The 18,408-nt window shown below is 39.0% G+C and overlaps 1 protein-coding gene and 1 non-coding gene across 5 annotated transcripts in view; both read left to right on the top strand.

The window, feature by feature from the left end:
• Positions 1-9,204, top strand: part of CCDC141 (coiled-coil domain containing 141) — a 235,062-nt gene extending 225,858 nt beyond the window's left edge. For 3 of the 4 annotated variants that reach the window (XM_040227726.1, XM_040227724.1, XM_040227723.1), the window contains 2 exons: positions 4,252-5,099; positions 7,179-9,204. In XM_040227726.1, the coding sequence (XP_040083660.1) occupies positions 4,252-5,099; positions 7,179-7,446 (1,116 nt within the window). In that variant the 3' untranslated portion in view covers positions 7,447-9,204. The remainder of the gene's footprint in view (positions 1-4,251; positions 5,100-7,178) is intronic. The other variant, XM_040227725.1, reaches the window with a different exon arrangement.
• Positions 9,205-17,168: 7,964 nt separating this feature from the next.
• Positions 17,169-17,275, top strand: LOC120855247. The gene has a single exon (XR_005719211.1). It is a non-coding gene; the product is annotated as a U6 spliceosomal RNA (small nuclear RNA).
• Positions 17,276-18,408: the final 1,133 nt, after the last annotated feature.

Raw genomic sequence — 18,408 nt, 5'->3', positions numbered from 1 at the left:
TCTCTCACTGTTTCCATTGTTTCTCCATCTATTTGTCATGAAGTGATGTGACCAGATGCCATGATCTTAGTTTTTTGAATGTTGAGTTTTAAGCTAGGTTTTTCATTCTCCTCTTTCACTTTCATCAAGAGGCTCTTTAGTTCCTCTTCACTTTCTGCCATAAGGGTGGTATCATCTGCGTATCTGAGGTTATTGATATTTCTCCGTGCAGTCTTGATTCCAGCTTGTGCTTCATCCATACTGGCATTTCGCATGATGTACTCTGCATATAAGTTAAATAAGCAGAGTGACAATATACAGCCTTGACATACTCTTTTCCTATTTGAAACCAGTCTGGTCTTCCATGTCCAGTTCTAACAGTTGCTTCCTGACCTGCATGCAGGTTTTTCAGAAGGCAAGTAAGGTGTCTGGTATTCCTGCCTCTTTAAGAATTTTCCACAGTTTGTTGTGATCTACACAGTCAAAAGCTTTCATGTAGTCAATGAAGCAGAAGTAGATTTTTTTCTGGAATTCTCTTGCATTTTCTATGATCCAGTAGATGTTGGAAATTTGATCTCTGGTTTCTCTGCCTTTTCTAAATCCAGCTTGAACATGAAGTTTTCAATTCACATAATGTTGAAGCCTAGCTTGGAGAATTTTGAGAATCAAAATTGCAAATCAATAGTCCTGTATGATTCTTATAAAAACAAAAGTAGAACTAATAAAGTCACTTTCATAAAAACATAGCATATAGATCAAAGAAATGATGATTCCACCTATTACTTTCCACCTGGAAAGGAAATAAGTCCCAGAAATAAGCATATTTGGGGGCTAACATTAATAATTTGAAATGTTTCTGGAAAAAGATTTGAGAGAACTCTCTCTTATTGTCAGTAGAAATTATATGGTATTGTTATTTTTAATGGAAAGTATTTTTCTACTTCAGGAATTATAGGGAGTAAATATATATATATATATCTCCTTGGATTCCCTTCTTGAGTCTATCACCATCTGAAAGTGAGACACTTGAGTCAGGAATTAGTAACCAGTTAAGGTGGATTGGAAGTCATGGGTGGGATGTTCCTAGTGGGTTTCCCAAAATTTCATCTGTGATGAGACAGACTTGGCTTCCCAGTCACTTGGGTGTACAGCTGAAGAACACAGGCTTTCCATGCAGAGGTTTTCATACCTTAGAACTAATGTGGATGCACCCACTTGGTGGAAGGCAGATCCAAAAGAGGGAGCCTCAGAGAGACAGAGCTGACCATGCCCAGTCTCTTCTTCCAAACCCACAGCTGCATAAGTCAGTTCCTTCCTACGGGGAGTATGGAGTCGGGGGATTAGCCTGGAGTTTTACCCAAATTTTTCTCCTCAGCCTGTTGCATAGGCTGCCCAAAAGAAGTCATTGAGAAGTTGCCTGCCCTCTGCATGACCCTCAGATTAACAAATGTGCTTGCTATCCTATGAAGTTATTCTTAACATGAATCAAGTATCAAATTCTTTTCCAGGAAAGCTCTGTTTCAGGAAAAAATATTCAAACAGGGGCTCTCAGAATGGCATAGAGGAGATTCTTAGACTATTTTTGGATCAAAGTCACAGTGAAAAGGAAAATAAGCACTCCACTTTCAGGAAGAGGTGGAAAGAAAGAGCTAAGCTGTGGTAGGAAAACCAAAAGAAGGAGGGACACTCCCTATGAAATATGTGTTTATTTAGTAACTTTTTAATTGAAGTAGAATTGATTTACAATGCTGTGTTAATTTCTGCTGCACAACAAAGTGATTCAGTTATACATATATATACATGTATCATTTCCATTATGGTTTATCATAGGATAGGGAATATCGTTTCCTATATATAGTAGTACCTTACTGTTTATTGGTTCTCTATAATAGCTTACATCTGATAAACCCCCTCCAAATCCATCTCTCTCCTAACTTCCCCCTACCGTGGAAACCACAAGTCTGTTCTCTATGTCTGAGAGTCTCTTTCTGTTTCATAGATAAGTTCATTTGTGCCATATTTTAGATTCCACATACAAGTGATACTGTATGGTCTCTGTCTTTCTCTTTCTGATTTATTTCACTTAGTACGGCAAAGTTTCTAGGTCATCCATGTTATTTCAGATGGCATTATTTCACTCTCTCTCTCTTTTTTTTTTAAATAGCTGATTACTCTTCTGTTGTATACGTATGTACCACATCTTTATCCACTCCTCTGCTGATGGACACTTAGGTTGTTTCCAGCTCTTTGCTATTTCCATGTCTTCGCTATTGTGAATAGTGCTGCTGTGTACATAGGGGTGTGTGCACCTTTTTAAATTAGAGTTTTGTCTGAATATATGCCGAGGAATGGGATTGCTGAATGATATGGTAATTCTATTTTTAGTTTTCTGAGGTACCTCCATCCTGTTTTCCACAGTAGCTGCACCACCTTACATTCCCACCAACAGTGTAGGAGAACTCCCTTTTCTCCACATCCTCTCCAGCATTTATTTTTTAAAGATTTCTTAACAGTGGCCATTCTGACTGGTGGAAGGTGATAACTCTTTGTAGTTTTCATTTGCATTTCTCTAATAATTAGCGATGTTGAGCATCTTTCCCTGTGCCTGTTGGCCATCCGTATGTCTTCTTTGGAGAAATATCTATTTATCCTTTGCCCATATTTTATTTGTTGCTTAGTTATATGAGATTTGGTTTGTCATATTGTTTACAAATATTTTATCCCACTAGTAATTTTTTTGAAAGAGAAAAGCTTTTAAGAGCTTCTGGCTTTAGACTCAGGATTTAAATTTCTACTAAATGGCTGAAGGAAACCACTGTTTCTCAACTGGGTTTATGCTTTCTCTGAAGATAAGTCATATCTGTAGGATAGTAGAAGGCACGTTGTCTTGCTTATAATCTTCAACCTGAAAACATTTATTTCTCAAAAATCACTTGTGTATGTCAGGAGTAGAACTATGGGCTAAAATGAAGAACTCAAACTCAAAACAAAACACAGCTTTCTCGTGTGCCAGTGGTAATAACAGGACAAAAGCCAGTAACTGTTAAATTAAGTAAAAATGCACCCCAAATGCCATGGAAAAGCGAAGAAAGAAGTGGATATAGAACAAGCAGGTTGGGATAGATGAGATCTCTTTCAGCTTCAATATTCTTTTGAGTCCATGCCAGAAAGGATATTTGAACCTCTCATCAAACCAGAGATGGATGTGGATAAGTGGAGAGAAATCCTAGAATAGAGTAAGTGAAATGGATCACTGCTTTCCTCAGTCTCCTAGCATGGCCTATGTTCCACCTGGGGCAGAAGGACCAGGGACAAGCGTTCCTCCACTGTGTCTTGGTGCGTTCTCCAGCAAAAGGCCGCAGTGTGTGATTGTTCCCTTTATGTCTACTTCCCCACTAGGCTGGCATCTCCAAGAGGGAAGGATTCTACCTAGTTTTACTCACCATTTATCTCTCCCGTGTCTAGCACAGAAGCCAGAATATAATAGGTGCTCAGTAGATGTTTTTCATTGTAAGAATAAAACTAAGGGTCTTTTAGAAAATAAACCAGTCATTAAAAAATGGCTTTATCTATATGAGTTATCTACAGTTGTCAGTTTCATAGAGACAGGAAATAGAAGGGGCTGAGAAGGGAAGAATGGGAGGTTAGTGTTTTATTGGTACAGAATTTCAATTTGTAAGGAGGAAAAGGTTCTGGAGATGGATAATGGAGATGGTTGCATGACAACACGAATGTCCCTAAGGCCACTGAACTGTACACTTAAAAATGGTTAAAATGGTAAATGTTAGATTGTGTGTATATTTTGCCACAATAATTTTTTAAAAAAACGAATGGCTTTCCTGAGAAAAAAGCAGGGTTATTCTTGGAGGATGTGAGGATCACCTAAAAAGAAGCCTCTGATGTTTAGGAACCACGTTCTATGACGTGCAGCAGACACGTAAACCAAAGCAGAATTTGCTAGTGGGAGAAGACTCCTGAGACCATGATTTGAGAAACATGGATCCAGTCCCACCCCATCATGAGAGATGAGAACCAGGGCTTTCTCTCCTCTATTTCGCAAGACCTGTCGGCTCTCACTTAGCGGCTGGAGGTCGGTTTACCCATTCCGTAGTCATGGGACCGTCTACACTCAGGTTCAGTGGACAAATGGTTTCAGGTTCTGTGCGGCTGGGGCCAGGGCCCCCAGCTGTCACTCACTGCAGGTCTTCTCAAGTTGTTTCTCAAGCTGGCTTTGTCAACATTAACTCAAACTTTGGCTTTTCCATTTTGAAGGAGCAGGCCCAGCCAGCAGCCACCTTGGCCGTCAATGGAGCACGAAAGGGTCAGCTTCCACAGGGCGTGAAGCAGCTGGTCCCCGGCAAAGAGAGTGCCCAAGGCCTGCTTCTGCCTGTGGACATGCTTTCAGGAGAAGAATATGAGTGTGTTTCACCCGACGACATCTCCCTGCCTCCAGTCCCAGGAAGCCCTGATTCTCTCCTCACTCCGTCTGACATGGAGCTGGAGGCGCGTGTCAGCCTGTTCCCCCACAATCACCTAAGCGGCCACCAGATGCAGATGGGGGCCAGTGGTCCAGGAGAGGCCCCGGAATCTGGCTTTCCTCCACCTGCTGCTTTTGCTGATGCTTGCAATAAGAGAGAAATGTTTTCAAGTCATTTTGAGAAGCCTTCCCCCCAGGTCCAAGCTGAGCCCCCATTAACATCCCAAGGATTTCTGGAAAAGAGTACTGCCTTCCACAAAATCAGTGCTCAACTTCCAGAGAGCATGTGCAGTGAAGTGCATGACAGAGCTTCGCAACAGCACCCCCAGGCTCAGGGGCATTTGCTAGAAACACCAGAGAAAATGCATGCTGATAATAACGTCACTAAAACCCGAAATAGGCTGCATGCTTCCCAGGATGCTTTCTCGGGCCTCGGGTTTCAGCCAGGGCCCAGCCAGGCCAGTCAGAGGCAAATGGTTCCCCGAGAAGAGATTATAAGTACAGCAGCTAAGAACAGAATGGTCAGCCTAGCTGGCCAGGCCCCTAATTTCTCCAGGCTCCTGTCTAACGTAACTGTCATGGAAGGTTCTCCAGTGACTTTGGAAGTCGAAGTAACAGGATTTCCAGAGCCTACACTGACATGGTGGGTAGCCTATAATGACAAGCCATAAACAGAAACAAACTGAATCTCTTCTCTGAGCAAATCATTCTGTGTGCACTAACTTTAAAGTTTAGGGGAAGCTGGTTAATGTTCTACATCACTGCAGCTGTGCATGTTTCAATCTCACATCAAACCCCCAACTCTCATTTTTAGTAGCCACATGGCTAACACCCCTAAAAAATAACCATATAAAATAGTAATTTAACCAAGTCCAAAAGCACTGCAACTTAGTTGCGCCATTTTTTGGTATAAGTTTGACATTCCACATTTCTAAAGATTGTGGCTTGAACGTCTTTCCTACTGTTTATTTCTACACAAGCATGAAATTTTCTTGGTTTAATAACCTGAATTCAGTGGGAAAAAAAAAAAAGCATTTGGGTATTTCCCTTTTCTGTCATTTACCTGTTTCATCTTTTCCCTCTCGCAAGAGTCACACATGCCACTTTTGTAATAACGTTTATTTCACTAAGATTTCTTTTTATAAATTTCTTCAGTGTTGAAGATGGAATAAAAATATTCCCTTCATAGTTGCTTCTGTGATAGGCAATAAGCCCCTTTTTGAAAGGGGGCATAATAACTGAGCTGTGAACAATGTGGTTATACTCTAGAGACATCATTATTTTTAGCCTATTTATTTTAATAAAAGTACAACACAGAATACAGGTTTTAAATCATTGTTGTTATAAAAGCAGTTCTAACTTCCTTAACATGTGGGTTACTTTTAAACATTTAGAAATTTTTTCAACCTTAAATATATTTCTTTGAGGACAAAGTTACTAAAACATGAGCACAAGTTTATACTTATAATCTAAGTAACAGAGCATTTGTTTATCATAATGTTCAGTAAACAATAACAATTTCAATTACACTGTTTGCCCATTGACGGTACTTGAAGTGTGGATCAGTTATCTACATAATTTATGAAAAAATATCGGTCTCTCAGATTATTAAATGAAATTGCACTTGAATTACAGTGCAGCCATTTATGCTTTTTGTCTTAGTTTGTTGTTTTTATAAGTGCATGTTTTTTACAGATCAGGAATTTCATATTTATGAATTTAATATAGTAAATTCATTATTTAATATCATTATTTAATTCATTATTAAATATTAGTTTCACTCCAAAAAAAAAAATGTTGTCTGAAGTGTTTCTTGTTTTTGTCCACACAAAAGATGGCTTGGTTAGCACTTATTATGGAAGAACTACTGTGATATTGTGAAAAAAATATCTTGCCCTTGAATTTACAACAATTTTTCTCAGTTAACAACTGGCAAGCTGTCAGGGAATCAGTCTTAGGACACTCAGAAAAATGCAAAATCATCACTCAGGCACTGGGAATAGAAAGTGATTCAGGTTTGTCATCACTTCTTGGATGGAACAACATGGGGAGAAATAAATAAGCAAGAATCTAGAGTGTGCAAAATAAATTATTTGCTTTATATAATGCTGCAGCTAAGTGCTCATATTCATAAGAAACTTTTAGAAATGTGTCATCAACAGTAACAATCCAATTGCATGAATGTCCTTTATAATTAGAAATCATTTTCTTCTAATGAAATTAATTCACAAAAATTAAATGAGCTCATCTTGCTAGCAAGTGCTATATCTGTACCTTCTTCTAAAGTGGCACATTGGTATTCTCCAGGGATCTTGCAGGATGAGTTTGATGGGGAAGAAAGAGTCTTGCTTCAGTAGACTCTAAGAAGTCACAAGCTGCTGTTTCATAGCAGCTGAAAGAATGACACAGGTCAAATAGAAGGCGCCATTTCCCTCTTGGGGTAATTGTTGTCATGAGAAAATGTTGGCCCAGTGTGACCAGATGGCCTGGTGTTGTTAAGAAGAGTTGGATATCTGAGTCCATCAAATACTTCCTTGGCCACCAGTTGCCAACCACTGCTTGAAAGATAAACAGCTCCACTGGGTTTGTGGTTGCTGCAGAGTTCCTGCTAATGCTAGAAAATATTGCAATAGCAATGGGCCCAATTGCAGTGTTTATTAGAACTTGGAAATGATGTGAATAAACCATGATCCTGACTTTAAAAATTGACTCTCTGCTTCAGGTACAAGAAGGGCCAGAAATTGTCTGCAGATGGGCACTTACAGGTTTTACACAAGGAGACAAGACACTTGGTCTTCATTCCGAACGCATGCGAGGCAGATGCAGGCCTCTATGTGGCGCGGGCCCAAAACCCTAGCGGCATTCTCTCTTCCAGTGTCATCCTCCACGTGACAGGTAACTGCAAGCCGCCCATCACGAGGATAAACTGGATCACGCTGTGTGTCATCTATGTTACCGTGTCCCTAATGTACTGGCTACTCACACAGTAATGCAGGGTTGGCACCCATGGATGTCTTTCTCATGAGCCTAAAGGACAACAATACAGCTATTTATTTCCCTGCATCTCCCATTTAGCATCCCCTACCAAGTGTACTTCCAGTCTAGCCATATTGCTTTTTTGGCTAATGCCACAGCTCTGTGAAATAATCAAAATTTCTTAGGTGCTTTAATGTATTTGAAGAGCTTGGTAAATCATTAGCAGTGAATCAGGATACATCTTTGAATTCTAGAAAGAGATGTGTTCAGTATAAAACCCAGTCAAATTATACTATCTTTATTCCCTCTTAATTTAAGAGCATGCAAACCAAGGCTTACATAGACATGCAGATGTGAGTTTTATTTCAAATCCAGTTGTTTCATAATCTGTTTTTAATTGTACTCATAAACATCTCTTTGTAGAATAAGTGTAGAAACGATGAGCTAAAATTGTAACTTTCATTATTGCACAATAATTTTGCTTTTCCTGTTTTGATCCCATTTATTGAAATATGTTCTATGTAGTTTCAACGTAGCCTACATTCCTGAATCTGAGGATGGCACTGCAAACAGTCATTCCCCATATTGCTCTCATGGGTTTGACTTTGGAGAATAGATGTGCCGTCAGCTTTAAATGGAGACTGAAACTTCCATCAGCTGTGTGTGTCACAGAGCAAGGTGGAGCATAGCTGCAGAGGTGGACCGGAAGTACTCCTGTCCTTCCACTGACGTGTTTCGGGCAGCCATGTGTATACAGTTGTAACCAGCTCCTCCTGCTTCTAGTCTTGCCCTGCTGCTAATCATTTTTACAGCCATTAGAGTGGTAAGCCGGGGAGCCTGGTGGGCTGCCATCTATGGGGTCGCAGAGTCGGACACTACTGAAGTGACTTAGCAGCAGCAGAGTGGTAAGGCATCTCAGTGCTCATTTTCCCGTTTGGAAATGGGTTCATAGTCTACCTCTTGGGCAACTGATGGTTTTAATTTAATGTCTTGTAAAGATCTGGGAAATGGCAAGTACTCTATGAAGGCCAAGGATAATTACATTCTTTCATGTAATTTGTCATCCCACTGCCTCCTGCCCACTATTTCTCCTTCAGATATTTGTTTCTTTAGAATATTAAAAATTAAAAGAGTGAAGTTAGTATGTGATTTTGTACTGTTTCCATGTAGGAAAATGATGTTTTCTGAATTGAAACTTAAATCCTTTCCAATTTCTTAAGACTATCTTTTTTTCCAAAGATTTGAAATTAAACTCAGGGGGATATACTTAGTATGATGTCAGAGAGAAAACGTATATAATAGGATGACATAAGATGAAGTCTAGCCTTTTCTTATAATTATCCCTGTAATACTGAAGAATGTTCTGTGCCTTTCTGAAACATATTCAGAAAAAAAGGATCATCATTTTAGTTCATTTAAAAAATAAGCATGTATAGGAGAAGGATTTGTTTTTAGATTTTAAATGTAGTCTCATCATGTTAGGGTAAAATCTATAATTGAAAGAATATTCATTATAGATTTTTGATAGATGGGAGGAATTAATTATGTTGCTGTAAAGACTGTCTGCAAATAAAAATATTTAAATTTAATATATTCAAGTTGATATTAAAAAGTTACTGGATGTTATCTGAAGATGTGAAATGTGTGGCTAAGTAAAAATATATGTGTGGCATATATTTTCTTGTGCTGTGTATTCAGTTTAATTTAAAATTTTAATTTCTTAATTTTCTTAAAAATTTTGACAGAAACCTATTAAAGACATATATGCAGAATCCCAGGGAATTCATAGTCTCTTAATTCACCTATCCTTTCTGTCCAGTTTCAAGTATTGTGAATATCTTGCCAAATTGCTATTCTCATTTGAAGCTAGAGAGTAAAACCTACTTATGTCCAAAGAGGGCTGGCAGACCCAGGTAATAAATTCTTATCTTACTCTATCTCTATCTTGTTAATTTAGTGGGATCTGCCATCCCATTTTGTCAGTTTAGTTGAATTTTTTTAATAGAAAATCAAACAAAAGTTTAATAACATTTGTACATCAGACAGACCCAGAAAAACTAATTGATGCCAGCTTGGTTGAAATTTTGGTTTGAGATTGTAAGGGCCTGGGAATCACCGGTTTGCTTTACCTGTTGCATGCTAGTTATTGCTTAACCTTTGAGGAGCAGAATGGGATATATATCTAGCCATGGTGCATGACCAAATAAGGCGTATAAAGTCCCTGATATATTTGATTTATATATCAAACACAAGGTATATCTATATATATATAAGCTTTATATATATATATCTATATCCACATATTTTTATACATATATACATAGAGCTCAAATGTTGAAATAGAGCATTATACTGATAGTCTTGTTATAGTTCCAGTAGCTGTGTGTCTGTCTATCTTTTTATCTATTATCTATTCATCCATCCATTTATTAATATTTATCTATCTACCCACTTACCTACCTACGTATTTTTCTGGGTTACTCAGTACCTAGTAATCCCCACAGCAGTGAAGAATAGCTTGCTATTCAGTTATTCTTCAGGCTATTTTTAATTTCAAATACTTAAGTGTGATTATTCTTTTGGTTAAAATTTGTGTCTTGATGAAAAATTCCCCTTATGAAAGTATGAACCAAAATTATTGGTTAAAAGTTAAGAAAAGCTTAGAAAATGGGCATGATGTTTCTATTTTGAGATATATATATATGATTTATACCTATTTACTTCTAAGTTCTGGACAGTTAGCAATATCAAGACACTTTTCAATAAGAAAATGAAAATGACCAAAAAATTTTAAAGAACCTATACTCGATACCTTGAAGGAATGCAATGCAAAATGTGTTTTGAGCTTCTGATAAGGCAAAATCATTTTTTCCTGTTTTTATTTCCTAACAAAAGGATGTATAAACATCTGATGGTAAAGTTTTTTTTTTTACATTCAATTCCAGGACAAATTTACCATAGGAATCCTCATATTTGAATCTTTGCATATTCTATAATATCTAAAATATTTGGAGAAAGAAGCGGGAACATTTAGCTGATTCATTCAATAATGCTAACCATCACTTAAAACCAAGACACAGGCTTAAAATAAATTACTGCCAGAACTTCCTAACCACTTCATCCAAGCGTAAATTTCTTCAAGTGTCACACTAAGCCCTTCAATACCTATGTTTCCATTCCTAGCCTCTGTTCCATGCCTTCTTTTTTTTTAAATTTATGTTTTTATCATTTATTATTTTTTTAATTTATTTTTTATTTTACTTTACAATTCTGTATTGGTTTTGCCATACATTGACATGAATCTGATCAACACCAAGTGCTACCTAACTTCAAGTTGTGCCCTGTCATGCTCTTACTTCTCTTCACTCCTCCTTCCCAGGGCTGCCTTACTGTGGTCCACCCAGCTTCATGTGGCTTAATTCCTGCTCATCCTTCCAGGTTCTTTTGAGACAAAACCTCCCTAGGAAGCCTTCTGACCCATCAAGTCCAGTACAGATGCTCCTGCCATGTGCCCTGCCATCATCCAAGCTGCCCTTGTCATGTCCCTTAGCAGTTGCATCGGAATTGCATGCGTGAGCATCTGTCTCCTGGCTAGAGTGAGAGATGCTTATCAGCAGGATCTGTGACAGCCCCGTTCATCATCATGTTCTCAGCACCTAAGGCATAGTCACACTCGATATTTTTTAAATTGTTGTCAGAGGTAAGAAAAGATAAGCCTAGCTTGTTTTTCCTTTTTCTTTTGGAGATGGATGGGAGAATGTAAAAACACAAAGATGTTATTTGTTTGCCTGATTATTATTTCCTGTGATGGAAATCAACCACTTAGAATCAGATTCTAACTGTGAAGTATACATAAAACACGCTTACCTAACCTATGAAACTTAAGAGAGAACCCTTCAGATCATCAGGCTTTCCTGGTAGCTCAGCTGGTAAAGAATCTGCCTGCAATGCAGGAGACCCTGGTTTGATTCCTGGGTCGGGAAGATGCCCTGGAGAAGGGATACTTACCCACTCCGGTATTCTTGGGCTTCTCTGGTGGTTCAGACAGTAAAGAATCTGCCTGCAGTGTGGAGACTTGGGCTCTATCCCTGGGTTGGGAAGATGCCTTGGAGGAGGGCATGGCAACCCACTCCAATACTCTTGCCTGGAGATTTCCATGGACAGAGGAGTCTGGTGGGCCGTTGTCCATGGGGTTGCAAAGAGTTGGACAAGACAGAGTGACTAAGCACAGCAGAGCTTCAGATCATCTGGACTACACCCAAATTGAAACTTGAGACTTAAAAATCTGTGATGCCTCTAGTAGTCAAAATAATATTGAGGAGATAAAATCCAGATCATTTCCCCAGCATTTTAAAGTAGGTATCAGTCAGTTCAGTCACTCAGTCATGTCTGACTCCTTGCGACCCCATGGACTGCAACAATGCCAGGCTTCCCTGTCCATCACCAACTCCTGGAGGTTACTCAAACTCATGTCCATCGAGTTAGTGATGCCAGCCAACCATCTCATCCTCTGTCGTCCCCTTCTCCTGCTTTCAGTCTTTCCCAGAATCAGGGTCCCTTCCAATGAGTCAGTTCTTCACATCAGGTAACCAAAGTATTGGAGTTTCAGCTTCAGCATCAGTCCTTCCAGTGAATACTCAGGACTGATTTCCTTCAGGATGGACTGGTTGGATCTTCTTGCAGTCCAAGGGACTCTCGAGAGTCTTCTCCAACACCACAGTTCAAAAGCATCAATTCTTCAATGCTCAGTTTTCTTTGTAGTCCAACTCTCATATACATACATGACCACTGGAAAAACATCTAGCTTTGACTAGATGGACCTTTGCTGTCAATGCTTTGTTTTCCAATGGCCTTTGGCCAGGCAGGCTTCTCAGTTCATGAAATTTTCCAAGTAAGAGTACTGGAGTGGGATGCCATTTCATTTTCCAGAGCATGATCTCGACCTGGGGATTGAACCCAGGTCTCTCACATTGCAGGTAGACGCTTCACCCTCTGAGCCACTGCTGCTGCTGCTGCTAAGTCACTTCAGTTGTGTCCGACTCTGTGTGACCCCATAGATGGCAGCCCACCAGGCTCCCCCGTCCCTGGGATTCTCCAGGCAAGAACACTGGAGTGGGTTGCCATTTCCTTCTCCAATGCATGAAAGTGAAAAGTGAAAGTGAAGTCGCTCAGTCGTGTCCGACCCTCAGCGACCCCATGGACTGCAGCCTACCAGGCTCCTCCATCCATGGGATTTTCCAGGCAGGAGTACTGGAGTGGGGTGCCATTGCCTTCTCCCTCTGAGCCACTAGGGAAGCCCAAAGCAGATATAATTAGGTGTAAATCATCATTAGGTGTTAAGTGGAGAAGTGGGTGTCTCACCTCATAGTGACTAAGTCCAAATTGCCAAAACCAGGATTTATGTACATCTTAACAGTTACACTGCCCAAATTATCAATATTTTATTGTGGCTGGGGCTCAATAATCTGATTGTGAACAGATCTAACTTAAAACTGACATTTCATTCATAAATGTAAATCTTAAAAAAAAAGCCAAATGCAAACATTTAGATTATTTGGATTCCAAATGAAGGAAGGAAAAAATACTCCATCTTGTTCCACGATATTTATTTTTATTCATGACCATTCCTTCCTAGAAATTGCCGTCTGAAGCTTTTGATATTCCTGTGGTAGGCACAGTATTTTAAGTGTGTTCATGAAATAAAAGTTAGCTGAAACAAAATGAAATATCTCCTCCTAGTACACTCTGATACTGTGTGTGTCAGTGCAAATGCCAGAGCATGACAGACTGTTTTCCATTTATAATAAGCAGAATCTTGAGCTGCATCAAAGAGCCAAAAGATTTGCATTCCCTAAATGAAACAGTGTCCTGCTCAAAGCAACAGTAATTCATTTTCTCCACTCTTTCCTCATGAGATGAGATTTGAATGTTATCAGCTGTGTATGAATTCAGCCTCAATACAGAAAGCACAAAGCTGCTGAATTTGGCTTTTCCCCAAGAATCTCCACACCGCTATTCCTTGTGTGGGTAAGAGTTTATATAACATAACGAACCACCCAAGCATTGGGGGTGGGAGTTGGATGCATGACACTCTTCCAGATGACCACGTCTTTGATTCTGGAGTTTGAGTGTTTGGCCGGATAGCTCTACCTTCTGTTCAATAGAAATTTCATTTGTTTAAGCCAGGACTTGGCAAATCCAATTTTTTGGATTCTCTTTTTTAATGCCATAAAATTAATACCCTATCCTCCTCAAAGGACAAGGGAACCGAAAAAATTGTATAGACATGGATGTTTGTGTGCATATATTTCCAGTGAGCACAAAAAAACCTGGTGAAATTAAAACATATTTTAAACATAGGTATAGCTGGAAAAATTGATGATTTTTTTTAAACTAAAACAATAAGACATAATTGGAAGTTTTCAGTTTGAATTCTGATGGATTCCTGCTATGGCTCTTTTCCCATTTAGAACCCACTTAAATATCAATACTTGTAAAATAATAGCTCCAGAACTGGCTAATGAAACAACCTTTTCCCTTTGTCATTCAACAACTGTTATTTTCCAAAAACTTCATTGATTCAAACAATTATAAAATGGTATTTTCTTATAGTAGCATTAAAATATCATATAATGAAATTTTTGAAGATAAAAATTCAAAAGATCAAATAAAAAGGAAGCTTATCCAATGGCAAATAATCTCTAACTCTTATTATTCTAATAAAGGCAGAAGGCTACCTTTCTTTGTAACAAATATTATGCAGACCTCCATACACACTGGCTGTTGGCAAGCAGGGCAGCTAGAAGTGCAAAGTAGGAAACAAGGTACCTGGCAGGATCAGAAAGCTAAATGCCCATCTGCTCCAAAGGGTCTTTTCTAGCAGCCATTGCCATGCTGACCCTCAAAGGCCTACTTTTGATGCAAGTTAATGTAGCTCTCGAAGATGCCTCTTAAATGTGCATCTATTCATTTCTGTTCGTTTTAAAGGAGGAGTAGAATTTCTCATCACATCCTGGTCTGGGTTATCAGATTAAATAAGAATGTTTCCACCACCAAAAAAAAAACCCAAAAAACTCAACACATTCTTGTGAGAAAATAGGGTATATAAAAACTTTATCTGCTGTCACTAAGTGTGGGGAATTAGAGGACCAGAGAGGAAAAGAAACCAAACATCAGGATGGGAAAACTGAGTAAGCTTTGGATTTCATCCTCTCTCTCAGGATGAATTTCCTGGGGATCTAGGAAATTTACGTGGGGACCTCCTTGAGAAGAAGTTAGAGGCCCCAATAAAATGTGTCTGCGTGATGTTTTTAGTTACTGAACTAGAGTAACTGTACTGGCTGTAGTGTCAGGGTGAGCACTCAGTCCACAACTAATGCTCTCAAGAAGGCCATGGCAGACGAGAGACAGAGGAGACACGTGGAAAATGGTGATGAGTGGTGACAGAAGCTGGTTGCTGTGGTGCAGCTGCGGCAAGCCCTACACCAGAGGTGGGCCCCACCTGAAGGGGAGGAGCAATGAGCAGTTCTTCCCTAGAGCCTTCAGAGAGAGCCTGATCCTCTTAATGCCTTCAGTCTGAACTTCTAGCCTTCAGAACTGAGAAAGAATAAATTTCTGTTGTTTTTAAGGCATCCAGTTTGTGGTATTGTCCTCCTTCAGTATACTTGGGGATTGGTTCCAGGACACCTCTTTCTTCCACAGATACCAAATGCTGAAACCCTTATGTAAAATAGCATTGTACCTTGGGACCTTCCTTTATCAGCAGGAGGTTACCTGCTGTGCATCAGCAGCTACCGAGGGCCCAACTGTTCTTTGTTACAGCAACCCCAGGAAACCAAAACAAAATGTCTTAGAAAAATCCATTCAAGTTTTTCTCTGGGAATACTCACTCGTAGACGTAACCAGCGTTTCCACTCCCAGGTTGTGCTGGAAGGCCTCAGTTCTCTTCTTGATCTGGGGATCACCTTGGTATATTTCAGTCAACCAGTAACTATTCATCCTCTAAATGAACACTGTCCCCTAGATACACCACTGCTGCTGCTGCTAAGTCGCTTCAGTCGTGTCCGACTCTGTGCGACCCCATAGACGGCAGCCCACCAGGCTCCCCCATCCCTGGGATTCTCCAGGCAAGAACACTGGAGTGGGTTGCCATTTCCTTCTCCAATGCATGAAAGTGAAAAGTGAAAGTGAAGTCGCTCAGTCGTGTCTGACTCTTTGCGACCCCATGGACTGCAGCCCACCAGGCTTCTCCATCCATGGGATTTTCCAGGCAAGAGTACTGGAGTGGGGTGCCATCGCCTTCTCCACAGTGTACTAAAACCAGACCAATGTTTTAACGTAAAGCTACAAACCAATATTCCTCATAAACATAAACACAAAAATTCTCAACACAATACCAACAAATTGAATCCAACAGTGAACAAATAGACTTTCACATACAATGGGATTTTTTCCCCAGATATACAAAGCTGATCCAATACTCAAAAATCAATCAGTATAATCCACCACATCTACAGGCAAGAAAAGAAAAACCATATGATTATATCAATTGCTTCAGGAATAACATTGGAGAAAATTTAATACATGTTTATGATAATTTTTTAAAACACTCTTAAGAAAACTAGTAACAGAAGGAGTTTCCTCAACTTGATAAAGAACATCTACAAAAAACATCTAACTAACATCGTATTTAATGGTGAGAAACTCCTCCGCCGCCCCACCCCCAAGACTGGGAAGAAGATAAGAACGTCCTCTCTCACAACTCTCATCCAACATTAACCTGGAAGTCCTACCTAGTACATAAGACAAGAAAAGGAAATAGAAGTTCTGTAGATTGGAAAAGAAGAAATAATATGTTTTTGTTTATAGAAAACATGATTTTGAATAAATATTAAATGAATATAGCAAGTTCACCAAAACCATTGTGCAGAAGGCCTGCACCAATGGTATCCAGGAGAAAGGCAAGGAATTAACAACAAATGAATCACATTGAATTGGGCATCAAGACAAAATGTGGGCAATCTGAACTTGTCTCTTTTCCAAAAATTAATTACAGACATCATGGATACTCAAAATCTAGTTGCAACATCTCACACTTTATTTTTCTTGCAGCTTCCCGCATTACTTTGGGGGGTTTTGAGAGAGGTAAATTATTTGAAGTAGGCAGTGATCAATAGAACAAGGGAATATTTGATGTGGAACATATATCAAACTTTATCATTTTCTGCCATTGTCATTATCAGAGAAAGAAAAATAGACATTGTAATTATAGTGTTGTAGAGCTGAGCTTTCTCCAACAATAACATACTAATATTAGAACAAAAGCATTCCTTTTAACCTCTGACATCAAATCCCAGAGTGGTTGATGTATCAGTTGGTACTCTGCTGCATTGCAAGAGTGAATATATTGCCCATGCCTGGATAAGTGCTTTTCCTATCAGCAAGGATGGACTCATGATAGCATGTTTCAAAGAATTCTTGATAGAAATTGGAGCTAAAATATGTCAGCCATTATATTATACTTTAAAAAGTAATCACTTTCATAATGTCACATCTTGGTCAATTAATAAAAAGATGGAATACAATTGACTACTTTGGCGCCTACATCTAACTAGAAACTTCAACGCAACTAATCATTTTGTATTTTCTCAATGGTAACTATAAGTACTTTCTTCATTTCTATGTTCTTGAAGGTAATTTTTGGTCATATATATCACTTGTCTAAAAATACAATTGGGTGCTCGCTTCAGCAGCACATATACTAAAATTGTAATGATACAGAGAAGATTAGCATGGCCCCTGCGTAAGGATGACACACAAATTTGTGAAGCGTTCCATATTTTTATGACTCTGAGGGGTGGGATGGAAAGCGAGGTGGGAGGGGGGTTTAGGATGGGGGATACATGTCACACCCATGGATGATTCATGTCAATGTATGGCAAAAGCCATTACAATATTGCAAAATAATTAGCATCCAATTAAAACAAATAAAAAATACAATTGGTATTATACCTTACCACTTAAAAGAAAATTTACTGATGTAACACAAAGGCCAAGTGTTAAACTGTATTTTATCAAATTCTTTATAAATTTATTCATATTAAAAACAGTGAAGCACTGTTATGTGTCTACTCAGGACTTGTAAATGAATATGCAAGCAAACCACTCAGTTTTTGTTCAAATCTATGGCAGCATATTATGTAATTGCACACATTGATTTACTATGACAGTTAAAATGGATCACAAATCGTGAACAATGACCCAGGCATCACAGAATGTACATGTGCAAGTCATGACCACAGTCTAAAGGTACGGGCTGGATTTCTTGACACATGAGTCCCGTTCTTCTGTGCTCTGACTCTAAACCATCATAGGTAAAAATTCAATAGGTTAGCAGGATGGTGCCACCTCACAGAGAACTTCATAATTAGGACTTCATAATTGGTTTCTTTACATAGAAGAAATTTTTAGTTGACTTAATCACAGTTTTGTAGTTCAGTGTGTTGCATGTCACTAATATCATTGTGAATTAATAAAAACCTTTTCAAGAGTTCTGGTATGGGCTCTTATCCATATGAATTAGGTAATATGCAAATTCCCAGGTGATGTATGATATACTCAGGTTAGGAAAACACCTCTTGTTAGTGGAACCAGTACCATGAGGAACTGATGACCACGAGTTAAAAGAGGCATTTCTTATTCTAATGGTTGTGTAACACAGACATATATTTATGTGCATTTATTTTGTCTACTAAGGACCCATGGACTATAGCCTACCATGCTTCTCCATCCATGGGATTTTCCAGGCAAGAATCCTGGAGTGGGCTGCCTTTTCCCTCTACGGGGATCTTCCCAACCCAGGGATCGAACCTGGGTCTCCCGCATTGTCAGATGCTTTACCATCTGAGCCACCAGGCAAGTTACATTTATGTGCATGATACAACAAAAAATATTCAGCACAACTGCAATTTTTTAAA

This window comes from Oryx dammah, unplaced genomic scaffold, assembly GCF_014754425.2.
Source record: "Oryx dammah isolate SB20612 unplaced genomic scaffold, SCBI_Odam_1.1 HiC_scaffold_27, whole genome shotgun sequence".
Classification (NCBI taxonomy): domain Eukaryota; kingdom Metazoa; phylum Chordata; class Mammalia; order Artiodactyla; family Bovidae; genus Oryx; species Oryx dammah.
Note: the sequence above shows the minus strand (reverse complement) of the source record. Positions and strands in the feature narration are given on the sequence as shown.